At 40.7% G+C, this 15,021-nt stretch overlaps 2 protein-coding genes across 3 annotated transcripts in view; both read right to left on the reverse strand.

Annotated features, from left to right (window-relative positions):
• The window catches only part of macroh2a1 (macroH2A.1 histone), a 30,403-nt gene extending 22,147 nt beyond the window's left edge, over positions 1 to 8,256 (reverse strand). For both annotated transcript variants that reach the window (XM_079566365.1, XM_079566364.1), the window contains exons 1-5: positions 7,988 to 8,256; positions 4,911 to 5,112; positions 3,714 to 3,820; positions 2,798 to 2,980; positions 2,620 to 2,730 (exon numbers count right to left, since the gene is read on the reverse strand). In XM_079566365.1, coding sequence (XP_079422491.1) covers positions 2,620 to 2,730; positions 2,798 to 2,980; positions 3,714 to 3,820; positions 4,911 to 5,082 — 573 coding nt within the window. In that variant the 5' untranslated portion in view covers positions 5,083 to 5,112; positions 7,988 to 8,256. The remainder of the gene's footprint in view (positions 1 to 2,619; positions 2,731 to 2,797; positions 2,981 to 3,713; positions 3,821 to 4,910; positions 5,113 to 7,987) is intronic.
• Positions 1 to 15,021, reverse strand: part of st6gal1 (ST6 beta-galactosamide alpha-2,6-sialyltranferase 1) — a 204,973-nt gene that overhangs the window by 30,308 nt on the left and 159,644 nt on the right. The window lies entirely within an intron of this gene.

The following is a 15,021-nucleotide window of genomic DNA, read 5'->3' on the forward strand; positions in this document are numbered from 1 at the left end:
GATTAAAGTGAAACATTGTTCACAGTGGTATGAAGATCAGTATAAACGCTCTCTGGGACCTAATCTGTGGTAAATAAATTATTTTCTTAATATGGCGCCATAGAGCGACATTGTAAACGCAGCACTGATTCAGGCAGTGCATCTGGAATGACCAGAATAGAACTGACTTTTCCCTCAAAACTGCAGTACTATTCTTACTGTGAATTTGTGACATGTGACAAAAGCACATCGTCCCAGCCCTTTACTAGTAATTATTACACTATAAGGAGGAAAGACGATTTGTTCATCTATTTGATTTAAATAGTACATCAATCAATGTACAGTAGGAGTACAGTTATTGGCCAAAGCATACAGGCACAAAAAAACATTTGTAGTGGAAGTAAATTCATCCAAATCACCGTTTTCCCATTGGATTATAATTCATTTACGTAGACGGCCTTAACTAGTCTACCAATTAATTTCCAATAAATCTTTTTTGAATTGGTTTCTGTGGCCTGAAAACTAAGCCGCTTGAGCGAGGAGGTTTTCGATGTCATCTTTGTCACTTGTTGCATCAGTCTTGAATCATTCATTGTTACGTTTCCCCTCCCTTCCGTTTCATCCAGGAGGCTGCGTTCACGCGACGTCGCTCCACAGCCGATAGCTTCACGCTGAGGCTGAGGACGGCTAAGAAACCTTCAACTTTCAGCCCGGCGAGCGCTCGAATCCCTTCATTGTGGTGTTTACTGTCACGCTCGGCTTAAAACGTCATTACAGACAAATTTACTTCCACTTTGCGGGGCCTTCATAAGCTGGGTCACGGCGGGGGAAGGAAGGCCGAGCGATCGATACCGCGGCCGCTGCTGCAACAATGGGGCTGATTGCATTGCCGTGTGTGTTACAAGGATTAGAATTGACTTAAAAGGCTGGGAGTTCTTCGGAATAAATAAAGCAAATAGGTAAGAGCCGTCCACTGGGAAATGACTGCATGTTCATCCATGTTACGCGCCCAAAGAGAGAGATCAGCCTGAATGTACGACTGAACCACCCAGGGTAAAGGCTCAGTGTGTGGGACACTTTTATTCTGGGCCAGGCCTCATTGGAGTTAAAGCCTCAGTACCCGTTTTTTTTGTTTTTTTTGTTTACTAACAACGATAAAGCAGAGTGTGTACATTTGAAATGGTTAGCTGTGCGGCCCAAAGTCATTGATAACTTTCCAAACACGTTTCTGACATCCCTGTTTATACGTTTCACAACTTTCACAGAGAAATACTGTAATGTCCACTCCTGCTTTTTCATTTCTGTTTAAAAGGACAGTCTGGAACTTTGCTAACAGCCGATCCAATCTCAAGATGTTATTTCGATCCAATAACGGGGCACTTTGTCACAACAGGAACCAACCGCAAGTAAAATATTTTCTTACCCTCTTAACTCCCGCCTGAACCGAGAGGATCTTTTTCCTCACGTCATCACATTATTTTTTTTCCATCATTTTTTTGTTGGGTATTCAACTCATTTTTGTAACTTTTTTGTCATTTTTATGTCATTTTTGTCACAATTTTGTCATATTCTCATAAAAACTTTTTATCACATTTTTGTCACATTTTTGACATTTTTTGTCAAATTTTTGACATTTTTTTGTCTAATTTTTGACATATTTTTGTCATATTTTGTCACATTTTTGTAATTTTTTTGTCACATTTTTGTAATTTTTTGGTCAATTTTTGGTCATTTTTTCGTCAATTTTTTTGTCACCTTTTTGTCACATTTCCATAATTTTTTTCGTCTCAGTTTTGTCGCTATTTTCACATCTTTTTTCCAGAAGCTTTTGGACTGGGGTAAAGCCAAACTGGAGAAAATGTGCTCGGTTCAGGTGGGAGTTAAGGGGTTAAAAGGTGCTATACCTGACTTTTTTTTTGGTAAGGTAATACTATCTTTTCCCCATTGAAGTATGTTGTAAAAGTAATCCTTCATGAAAAAATCTGCTGGATGCGTGAAGTTTGCGCCGTATTATGATTTGTTGATGTTGGGTTTGGTCAACCCAAAGAGTCAATGGCTGTGTCCGAATGTCCACCCTATCCCCTATATAGTGACTATATAGTGACTGTCCGAATGTCCAGAGAGAAAAAAGTAGTCCACTCGAAATTTCCCACAATGCATCTCGAAATGTAGTGAGCATCGATGGTCACTAAACGGGTCAATATAGACCACAATGCATTGCGAGAGTCGGAGAAGAGCCTGGCAGCGACAGGTCTTTGAACTAAACACGACTGAAGTAAATCAGCTGTTTCAGTCGTGTGTTGCGTATTTGTCATGAATAAACAACCTAAATATAAACCGTTACGGTGAAAAGATGCTAACCTTTAGCTTGAGCTGTTAAATGACCGACAGCTTCTTCTCGAATAATCCAAGCCATTTATGTAAAATCCATGTGAAGTAAAAGTGTATCTGACTCGTATTAATCCAGTTTGAGCTGTGGATTATTCAGCCTCTCCTCTCTTCTGATCCGATATATCTGGGTTCTACAAAATGATGCCTCATGCTCTTCATCCAGTGGGAGGCTCTTACCCGTTTGCTTAGCGGATTAGTGATAAAAGGTAAAAGGGGGGAGGGGGGGGTGTTTAGGGGGTGTTGTCTGACCTTCTGCCCCAGGAAGAGGCTCTTGGTGGAGAGGACGGTGAAGCTGTCTCCGGGGCTGCCCTCTGTGGTGCTGTCCGCCGAGGCTGCCTTGCTCACCTCTCCGCTCTGCTTCTGCAGCGATACAGGCACATTACTTGAACTGCAGCGGTGCCTCCGAGCAGCACCAGCCCCCACATACCTTGGGCCGCCCGAGCTTCTTGCCGCTCAGTTTCCTGGTGACGGGTTTCTTCTTGGGTTTTTTCTCCGGGGCCGGGGACACCGGAGCCTCCAGTTTGCCCCGGGCTCCTCTCTTTTTGGCCAGAAGCTCCGGGTGGATGTTGGGCAACACTCCGCCGGCCGCGATCGTCACCCCCTTGAGCAGCTGCAAATCACCGCCGGCATCAACATGAATTTGCCACCAGATTTCTCGTCACTATGTAAAGTAATCTTGTGACTATTTTTCTATTGATTTTTTGGTTTGTCACATATCCAAGGCTAGATCCTGTTTGAGAAGGCCTATATTTACTTTATTCAGCCTCCAAATAAACAAACAGAGGTAAGGGCTGAGCTGTTACTGTAGTTTCTTTAATAAGAGGGTTCATAGATGTGTTTATTGTGTTGAGGCTACATGCTAAATGCAATAGAAGCTAAAACACTGACTCAGACTAAGGCTCTATTGACTCCACAGTGTAGAAATCACAGAGAATGTGTTCCATTTCCTTTTCAGTGTGTTTATTTAGTCTGAGGAGTGGAAGCAGGTCTTTGGTAAATCCGGCTGTAGCTGGACTGACAGCGCTGCTACGTCTGTGCCTTAGAAACACAGCCATGTGCTGGCTTGTTTACGTAGCCATGTGCTGTTTTTACACTTATCTGCTTGAGCAATGATTACAATTACAGACAAAACTTACTGTCAGTCAGTTGTGCTTCATTTTCACCCTGAGTAGTGACATCATTACATGTTGTAGTACAGCACGATTCTACTTCTAATGCGTCATTGGAAACACGTACAGCCCTTTACCAAACTTAAGACGACCAACGCACTGTCTACACTCGTAGTTACGTGTCCAGTTGTCTAGATAAACCACGTGTCAGTCGGGACTGGAGAAAATCCTGACCTGGTTGAGCTCCTCGTCGTTGGCGATGGCCAGGAGGATGTGGCGAGGCGTGACGCGCCCTTTCTTATTGTCTCTGGCCGCATTTCCCGCCAACTCCAGGATTTCAGCTGAAAGAAGGTTAGAAACATCATAAACACTCGATGGCAAAGGTTCTGGAGGACTGAATGGAGCGACAGGTGCTGGGATTGTGAAGTGAGAGTGACATATTGTGTAAAAGGTTTTTGTAAATGTAAATAAAGCAACATTACGATTGTTCTGAGTAAAAACCAAATTGGACTTGGGCTGGGCACCGTTATTTTATTATTACCAGTACTTTAACAATACTTTTTTCTATACCTGATTTAAAACAGTGTCCTTCCATTTCATTTCTTTTGCATTTGTATCATTGGTTTGAGGTGAAACAACCAAGAAACTTCTTTAAAAGGAACAGGCCACAGTTTTTCCCATACTGAGACATGTTCTTCCCTGAGCTTAGACGAGTTGATGTGCACCCGTCTGGTCTTTATGCGTACGCTCAGTCACGCAAAACAACCAAAGATGTTGTTAGCATTTGGCCTCTCCCAGTATATTCCTATAGCTCCAAACGGGGGTGAAGTTGGAAGCGACCAAGCTCTTCCACGGGCACAAAGACCAGACAGGTACGCATCAACTCGTCTAAGCTCAGGTAAGAACATATATGGAAAAACTATGGCCTGTTCCTTTAACTACAAAAGGGCAGAAGTAGCACTTTCCAACTTTCTATTATTTATTTCCCCCATTTTAACCAATCCATATGTTTCCCCTAAATTTCCTAAAATTTTTCCCACATTTTTAATTGTTTTCACTCATTTTTTCTTTAATTTTTTTCCCATCCCCCCCCCCCAATTTTGCCCTAAATTAACCGCAATTTTTCCAACTTGTTTCCCCCCAATTTTCTCAATTTCCCCCCCTTTTTATCCAACTTTTTTTTCTTTTCAATCTTGATTTTCTATTTCTTTTCGGTACCTGCTTTGGACACTTTTATTTTTTCTATACCAGCAGTATTTATACTATACCCCCCCCAAACACATTAACTTAAACGTGAAAAATCTGTGCCGAAGTGCCCAAAAGCAACATCCATCACTTCCCCACGCCCCCCCCAAACCGCCAAAACATACATTCAAACTAAAGCCTCGCCCAGTGACTCTTCATTGCATTACCCTCAGAGCGCTCTCTCACCAGTGAGGTACTCCAGCACCGCGGCCAGGTACACGGGAGCGCCCACCCCGATGCGGTACTTGGGGAGGCCTCTCTTGATGTAGCGCAGCATCCGTCCCACCGGGAAGATGACCCCGGCCTTGGTGGAGCGCGACGTCTTGGTGGTTTTCTTCTTTCCGCCTCGACTCGACATGATGCCGCAGGTCTGCTACACACTCCGGAGCTGCCGGCGACAAACGAGGAAAAGCGACGCTGGATTATCTGCATTTCTGACGGACAGACTTGACTCAAAATCATATTAGACCCATTCTGCGTAACACGGCTAAGCTACAAACTCACAGTGTTGGCCATCAACCCTCCATTAGGCCTGTCACCAGAACAAATTTGACGTTCGATATATTGAGGCAGGAAAGAATCGCGATAAACGATATTATTGGCTCTAACGATACTAGAGAGATACTGTCAAAATCAAAGTTTTACAAAGAAAAGGACAATAAATATCAAGCCCAAAAATATATTGTTTATCTGTTATTTATTGAACGATAAGTCGATATAGTAATTATCGTGACAGCCCTACACTCTATGTCAACCACAATTTTGGTTGTTATTGTGACGGTTCAGTTGCCGGTGCTATGCCCTTCCAAACCCACTGTATTATTCTTACAATAATAATAATACATTTCATTTAAAAGCGCCTTTCAGAACACCCAGGGACACTGTAGAATGGACACATTCAAAACATTAAAAAAAAGAGCAACAGAATAAAACAGAGTACAATACTGAGAAGGTGAGCGTGTAACTAACGCGAAACTTATGGCTGAAAGTCCTCTCTACTGACGCAAATGTTTCTGAATACCTTTATGAGAATATAATTGGACCTTAGTTTATACAGAGAAGACAGATGAAACACATTTCAAGTGGATGCAGTGCCTTTACTGTCGGAAAAAATATATATATAGTAAAGATATGTTCTTACCTGAGCTTAGACGAGTTGATGTGTACCTGTCTGGTCTTTGTGCGTGCGCTCAGCCACACAAACCGACTAAAGATGTTGTTAGCATTTGGCAGATTCCTATAGCTCCAAATGGGGGCGAAGTCTGAAGCGACCACGCTCTTCCACGGGCACAAAGACCAGACAGGTACGTGTAAGCACACCTAAGCTCAGGTAAGAACATATCTCAGAGTGGAAAAACAGTGGCCTGTCCCTTTAAATGTATGGAAACACACTGTCACTCATTCATTTTTATCATTTTGTGCAAATGCATTAGCACAAAATGCTGAAAACACCGTTATCTACTCTCTGTACATGTCATTAAAACGTATAGAGGTTATCCTTGTGATGTGTAGCATAGCAACAGCATGGCAGATATAGCATTCCGCCACGACAACAGAGCAAATTGAGTGGCAAGTCTGCGTTGCTATTCATTTATTTACCACTCAATGAGCCAATGTTGAAAGTTATATTTCTATTTAGATTTAATATGCACATGCTTTCAACAACCTGTTCGCTGCATTTCTTTTAGGCTATTTATTCTTATTGTTCCGGACTGAGTGTCAAAATAAGTAAATAACAAATTCTATCACTGTTGACACTCATTTCATTGGGCTTCAATCGACACTAGGGCTGCAACTAACGATTATTTTCTAATCGATTAATCTAACGACTATTTTTATGATAAATCGATTAATCACTTGGCTGTGAACTGTGTAGGAAAATTTTACTTTTTCCATTTTTTTCATCACATAGCGCTAAAGTGGCACAGCTTGAGGACATATTGATGGAGGAAGCTTAAAGTGAGTGTTTGTTTTAGGCTAATTCTGCTTTCTGATTGGACGAGACACAGACAGATATTCAAGAAATTTACAGTGTACAAAACACTACAGACCCTAACTATAAAAACAAAGTAGGTTTTCATCCAAAAATACTACATTTTCATGCCATTTTTGCTCTATTTGAGTCTGTGTGAACCAGAAAACGATTAATCGATTACTAAAATAGTTGTCGACTATTTCAATAATCGATTAGTCGTCGATTAATCGATTAGTTGTTTCAGCCCTAGTCGACACCATCTGCAATTGCGAGCCCTGTAATGAATCTATAAGCACGTGAGGTATACGTAAACAAAGCTACATTATTATGCAAATGACCACTAGCTAGCGAAACTTGTTTTTATTTTGCGACAAAAAAAAAAAAAGGAAAGAAAAAAACAACTCTCGTGTTAGCCTTTCTTGTAATAGGCTGCAGAGGGCCCGTGTCATATTTTATTTATTTTAACTCCATCGCCCCCCAACTGGCTGTCAAAATATGATTCACTAAAAAAAATCCTCACACCGGGACAGACACGGAGACCCGTCAAAAGGAAAACGCGTGTAGCTTGAACAACAGCCCAATTAGCCGCGCGTTACTGGGAATCAATTAGCGCCACAATGGACCTGGCTCTTCCACCTTCTCCATAGCAACAGCACATTTTACGGTATTCACTGTTGACCTTATCGCCACACAACGCGCGAAAACTACGGACATGCACGCAGACTACCGCGAAAATAAAAAACAATAATAAGTGCACGCATTTGCAGGGTCAAACACGCGAACATCTGGTGCACTCAGGTGTGGGAGGAGGTTTTTTTCTTTTCTTCTTTTTTTTTCTTTAACGGGGGGAGTGAAATTCTTGCAGCTGTGACAGTGACAACCATTTCCGCCTGTCCGCGGCACGGCCACCGCGCGGCACTCACTTCAACCGCGTCCGAAAAACGTACACAAACATTTGAACACGATGCCGGGACGCGGACGACGTCGCCACAGTCAAGACAAGCGGGGGGTTTTAGCGGTGGAAATAACCGCCGGGGAACGGCTGAGAGAGAGTCGGGCTCGGGCTGGCTGTTCCCCCCCTTGCCGCTGCTCCTCCCCTCCCCGTTCTACCGCCTGCCTTCCGCCTGCCTGTCGCTCTTTCTGTATCGGCCTTCCTTCCTTCCGCGATGGAAAAAAGGAGGAGGCAAAAAAAAAAAGAAGCGAAAAATGGCAACGCGCGTGCATCAACCCGCGCGCATAACCGAGCGAATATCTTCAAAGTCGACCGCGATTCGGCGTGATTACTTACGGAACAGGCGAGCACACACGGCAGCGGACGGGGGAAATGCGCCTGGGCACGCAGCGGCGGTGTGGGCAGCGTGCGCGCGTGTGTGTGTGTGTATGCGCTGTACTCTCCCAGAATCCACAGCGAGCCCGAGCCCAGCGCTGCCCGCGGAGTGAGCGCTGCCGCCTGTGCCGGAGAGAGCCCGAAACCTGCTGATGAATCTCAATCCGAGGCAGCGACGGAGGAGGAGAGGTCGATCCTTAACCCTTTCCACGCGATCTGCCTCGGCCAAAAAAAAAAAAAGCACGTGACGTGACGGGAATGGAGCCTTTGCCCAGCGATCAATAAACGCAGGGATTGTCACGCACAGGTTGGATAAGGATAAGGTTTTTTTTTTTTTTTTTTTGTCGAGTGGGGTTGGATTAAAAGGGGGCGGTGCGAGTCTCAAATGTGTGAACTATTTCCTGATATCGATGGATTCCCAATGACTTTTAATGGCAGGTTATGTGATATGGAGAGACCGGGGCTATTTGTCAGGGTTATTTTTTTTTCTAGTTTGCTCATCAAAAGAGTCCGACTTGCATTAACCCCTTAACTCCCACCTGAACCGAGCACATTTTCTCCAGTTTCCAAAAGCTTCTGGAAAAAAGCTGTGAAAATAGTAACAAAACTGAGACGAAAACAATGATGGAAATGTGGCAAAGAAGTGAGAAAACATTGACAAAAAAGTGACGAAAAATGTATGAAAAAGTGGCAAAAATGTCACTGGAAATTGACGAAAAAATGACAAAAATGTGACAAAAAATTGATTTAAAAAATTGAAGAAAAAATGACAAAAATGTGACAAAAAATGACACAAAAAAATGTGACAAAAATGACTAAAAAATGACAAAAATGTGACAAAAAACTACAAAAATATGACAAAAATGTGACAAAAAATGACACAAAAAAATGTGACAAATATGACTAAAAAATGATAAAAATGTGTCAAAAAATGACAACACAAAAAAGACAAAAAGTGACGAAAAATGTATGAAAAAGTGGCAAAAATGTCACTGGAAATTGACGAAAAAATGACAAAAATGTGACAAAAAATTGATTTAAAAAATTGAAGAAAAAATGACAAAAATGTGACAAAAAATGACACAAAAAAATGTGACAAAAATGACTAAAAAATGACAAAAATGTGACAAAAAACTACAAAAATATGACAAAAATGTGACAAAAAATGACACAAAAAAATGTGACAAATATGACTAAAAAATGATAAAAATGTGTCAAAAAATGACAACACAAAAAAGACAAAAATGTGACAAAATGTGACAAACAAATTACAAAAATGTGACAAAAAATGACAAAAAAAAGTTACAAAAATGAGTTGAATACCCACCCAAAAAAATGATGGAAAGAAAATCTGTTGACGTGAGGAAAAAGATCCCTTCGGTTCAGGCGGGAGTTAAGAGGTTAAATGAAAGCGTTAACCCTTGACTTGAAGTAGACATTGCTCTCTTTTCTCTATCATATTGCGATAAATCGTGATTAACCGTCAAACACACCAAAATCGACTGTGACAATGTGCCCCATATACGGGGTGAGTTGTCACAAGGGGTTGGCTGTCACTATTGTTTTTAATGGACTTTTTTTTTTTTTAATGTAAACTTGAAATTTGATAAACCTTTGTAACTTTTTTGCTCTTTGAGATAAAAGGACAAAATATGTTTTAAAACAGTCGCAATGCAAAGCCAGATGTGTTCGTAACACTCATTTGTCTAACTGGTGATTTTTTTTTTGTATTTGTTTTTTTGTGTGCAAAATGCTCTGTGAGGTCTAAAATGTACAAATTCACTTAAATAACACAAACATACAGGCTCTATAAAATAAAATGTTAAAATAAATTTGATGATAAAAACATATTAGACACAAAAGAAAAAAATGTCCCATCATTTATTCTCCATGTGACAAATAACCCCGAGTGTCCACTTTACCAACAATGTTAGCTCGCTAACAGGGGATTTAGCATGTTAGCTCTAAAACAGCTCAAACCAAAGCTAGCATGTGTGTCTTTCAGATCAGTGTCTTTTGTTTATGGCTCTAACAACATTTACATGAATATCACATAATTTTAAACACATGCCGCACATTTACATATTTTTACCCAGAGTTCTTTAGTTTGACCATTTTTGTGACGTTTATGGTTTCACTTCCTCATTGGACACGAACAGGAAGTGACGTAGATGGAGGCAAACAATTTGAAACTGTTGCCATGCCGACAATGTTACGTCAATGGAAAATGAATCAAACTGTTTTGTCACTTCTTGTCAGTGGCTTAAAAATTCAAATAAAAGTAACTTTTCTGGCCGACATTTCTTCATTTATTTGCTGCTTCACGGAAATAAAATTATAATTATAACTTACAACAGATGTTATTCATCTAAATAAGTCATATTTTCAAAACCTGATATGCATTTTAAATCTCACATCCAAGTTGATAAAACAATATAACACATAGCTTTGGTAAACTGGCTATATAGAGTAGTTAGTGAATTATCATAACTCATTCAAGTAAGTGAACCGACTTGGTGAACCAATGCCATATAGCCGATCTCCTTGGACAAAATGGACATGAAATATGTTAACCTTTGGGGTCACAGCAGGCTATTAACATGGATGTTCTATTGAAACTATTACGTATACAATGCTAATCTACCTCATCATCTTGGCACAGGAGGACATGTCCAGTCTTGCCCAGTCTTGTTCTTGTCCAGTTGTGCCATTACCCAAGTGTAAACATTATTATTATCCTATTAAAGGCCTGTAATGTGCTATGAGGGCGGCACGGTGGCACAGCGGTTAGTGCTCGTGCTTCACAGCTAGAACGTCCGGGTTCGATTCCCACCAGGGACGGGGCCTTTCTGTTTGCATGTTCTCCTCGTGTCTGCGTAGGTTTCCTCCGGTTTCCCCTACCACTAAAAACATGTACAATAGGCCAGGATGAATGAGGGTGTGTTTGGGAGTGCACATGGGGACGACGGATGGAAATTAGCACAAGGCGGTTTGGCTTGTTCATTAACTTGCACTGTCCTGACCAAATAAACCAATAAACTAAACTAAACTGAGTCATGATAAGTCTCTGAGCCTAAAACACAACTTTAAAAATGTATACAGTAGGCCTACCCGTTAAAAGCTTTCTTATGTATTTTTTTTATTTTTATTTTTATTTAAAGACTTTTCACATTGTAGATTCTCAATGAAGGCATTACCAATTAACACATATGGGGGGAAAAAAAAAGTTTATATAAATTCTCCAAAATACTGCTTCGCAAACTTCTGACATTTTCTCCATGGGCTTCACGATGGCGTCACCACAAAGGGTTTGGACTTCTCAGACGGGTGAAAACCATTTTAGGCGATGACCTTATGAAGCTCATCAACACCAACAATAAAGGATGGACATTTTGAAGAATTTAAAACATATTTTGCGTTGTTTCACCCTTTTTTGTTTTCCGACATAATCTAATGTATATAGTGTTGAATGGTGGGCAATATAAGCATTAGCTTCAGCCTGTACCTTTTCGGTCATTTTGCATGATTTTGACCGAATAAACTGAACTGAACTGATAAAGTATTTACTTTATCAAACAGAACTATTGGCTCTAGGCCGGGTTTAAACTGCAGGGTTAAGTCTTACGGGTTAACCTCTTCACACTCACCTGAAGCACATTTTCTCCAGTAAAAAAAAATAGTAATTTTTTTTTTATTATTTATCATTTCCTACGAAATTTCGACACATTTCACTAGACCTTGCCATAATGTAATATCACCTATAGAGACATCTGAGTATTTTACAGTATGGTTGACAAATTTAAAAAGTAGTCTGTGTTCTGATTAGGAATTGCCTCATCATCATTAGAATAAGCCTGGGCATGTTCACAGCGCTCAGTACAGCTGACACATGAACAAGACAGCTGCAGTAGTGATGTTAGTCCAGCAGAGGTCAGGATTTAGCTCTTAAATCAAGTATGTTGCTCTTCTTCTGTGTATACAAGCTTATTTAAGATAGTTTAGTTTATACATTTATTCAAAGTAGAGGATTCTTTTCACTAGCAGACAAGAAACAAACTGAAAAGGTGCTGGTAAGTCTTTATTTTATTTTTATTATTTGAGCAGTTGGGTTTTTAAGCAAGCAATAAAGGCCAAAACGAGGAGGCTTATTATGTATTATTTTATGTAATGTTTTGTATGTGTAGAGATGGCCAAAATTACGATGAGAAAGATCACTTTGAATCTGCAAGCTAACTACTGACTCACAAATGCCTGAGCAATCAGCAGGGTGACATGTCCCCCCTCCCCATTCCGGCTGTGGCTGTGGAAACACCCGCACAACGCTCAGGTCCGCTCCGCTCCCATGGAAATGCCCCTTTTGACAAATTCAATGTAATATTTTCTATAGAACATGCACTGAACAAATGTGCGTATCCGGAGTGACCACCCTTTGCCTCACGCAGTGCAGCACATCCCCTTCATGGTCAGGTTTGTTGATCCAGAGCACCCCAAACATGCTCAATAGGGGACATGTCTAGTGAGTATACTGTGATGTTTTCTGCGTCAAGGAACTGTGCACAGATCCTTGCAACGGAACGATGCACAGCGACAAAGAAGTGATGAAAAAGCAACAAAAAGTGATGAAAAAAATAAATAAAAACGTGTCAAAATTCCAATGAAAATGTGATGACAGCACGATAAAGAACCTTAGATCAGTTTTGTTAGGTCTTAGCTTTCAAATGAGGCATTACTCTGGCTGTAAGCTCCAATCGAAGCTTTTAGATTTGGGTAAAGAAGATATTATTTCACCAGTTTTCTCCAATTTGGCTTTACCCAAATCAAAAAATGTGACATAAACACGGTGACGACGCAACAACAAAAAAATATTATTAGTTTTGGAGGTCTTAGCTTTCAAATGAGGCAGTCAAGAAGCTTTTAGATTTGGGTAAAGCTGAACTGTTGAAACCGTGCTCGGTTAAGGCGGAGGGTAAGAGTTTAATAACAGAAATGGTATTTCTGATTAATGTGGAGGATGTAGTATGACCTTGTGCTGCTAAAGCTGTGGAGTTGTGATTTAACTTCTGAAGTGTAAATGCTGATCTCAGGAGACGTTGCTCCACTGAAATGAACTCCTAAGAAAAATCATTTTGCCTTCAGCATCGGCCACTAATATATGCGCCCTTAAAGGTACACTGCGTAACATTTTGGACTACATTTTGCCATCAGTACAAAACATGAACAGTCCGACACAAAAAATGCAATTGCTGCAGTGGATATTCAAAGAAAGAATGGATTTGGATGAGGGCCTAACCTTTTTAAATCTCAAATTCTGCTGACTTTACTTGACATCTCCATGGAGACGAGCTGGTGGAGACGTCCCCACTCCTGGTAAAGCTACAGCCAAGTCTTAGTTGAGCTGAGCCGCTCACAGCAAAAGCTCATGTTTGTATGTACATTTATGAGGTAAATTTCAATGATGAAAATATCTGTCATAAAATACATGCTTGGATTTCAATTTGATTTTTGGGGGAAAATTCTATGCAGTGTGCCTTTAAAGAGGGGGTATCATGCTTTTTTCAATCACATAGCACCAGTCTATATCACACTACAATGATGACCAAACCTTCTGTTGGTCTGTAAATGCAGTAAATTAGAATAACTGCCTTGTATAAAATGTCTCTCTCAAAATGGCTGTAGTGAATGTCTTGAAATAGGCCTCTGTCTCTTTAAGAACCTCTGAGCCTTCCCGACACGCCCCCTTCACACGCTGTCTGTGGCATCAGTGGGGAGGGGGTTCTGCTGAGGAGCAGTGGTTGGTTACTCGGCTGGTGACGAAAGCTCGGAGGCGTCTCCAGGAGGTGGGGGCGTTCCTAGGAGGACTCAGGCAAACCTATCCCTAAAATGGCCGCCATCAGAGTTTTTACAGATGACTCAAAAATACGTGAATGTGCCAAGGCAACACTTCAGGCATGTTTTTAATGAGGGAGTGACATAATAACATAATAACATAAAGCTTGAAAAAGTCGATTTTGCATAATACCCCCCCTTTAATGGAACAGGCCACCGTTTTTACAGATGAGATATGTTCTTACCTGAGCTTAGACGAGTTGATACGTACCTGTCTGATCTTTGTGCGTGCGAGCAAACGACAAAAGATGTTGTCAGCATTTAGCCTCTCCCAATGTATTCCTTTAGCTCCAAACAGGGGTGAAGTTAGAAGTGACCACGCTCTTCCAGGGGCACAAAGACCAGACAGGTACGGATCAACTCGTCTAAGCTCAGGTAAGAACATATCTCAGTATGGAAGAACAGTGGCCTGTTCCTTTAAGAACGAACCAATGACCAGTGTTGTCTTATTGCATTGCTTTCAATCAGAAGAAAACAAAGTATCTTTGAGTTCCACCACTCCGTTGTAAACTTCAGTGACCTCAGTCAACGAAAATACACGTTTTACACGTTTTTCAACAATGACTATTAGCTGTGAGATAAGGGGGACCTGTAGGTTATCAGGGCCATAGAGTTGCATAAAGGTATTAACCATTGACAAAACTGTACATGTAACCTTATAGCCTGTTGCCTCATGTTAGTTACAAAAGGAATGTGTTGAAAAATATAGCATTTATTAGTGCACTATTTAGACTATGACTTGCTGCCTAACAAAGCTCATTAGATGGTGACGAAGCTTGTAGGCTTTTCTTTTCTGATTTAGAAACATATAATAACAAACATGGCTTAGGACCAGGTTTGGGTTCGGCCTGTCACAGTAGTCACTGACTGAGTCAACAAATACTTTTGTCTGTATATTTATTTGGATCTTAATAATCCTGTTTTGTAATAGGAACTTCGACCATTTTACCATAGATTATGTTTCATTGCTTTACGTCTATTGCGCCTCATGTTTTATTGAAGGTTATTTAATAGCCTGCACACTTTTATATCAAGAGATTACCGTGATTTCCATTTTTAAGTCATTTTCAGTAGCACAACATCTTCAATAATATAGTTGATCACGTTTT

This window comes from Gobius niger, assembly GCF_951799975.1.
Source record: "Gobius niger genome assembly, chromosome: 11".
NCBI classification, from domain to species: Eukaryota; Metazoa; Chordata; class Actinopteri; order Gobiiformes; family Gobiidae; genus Gobius; species Gobius niger.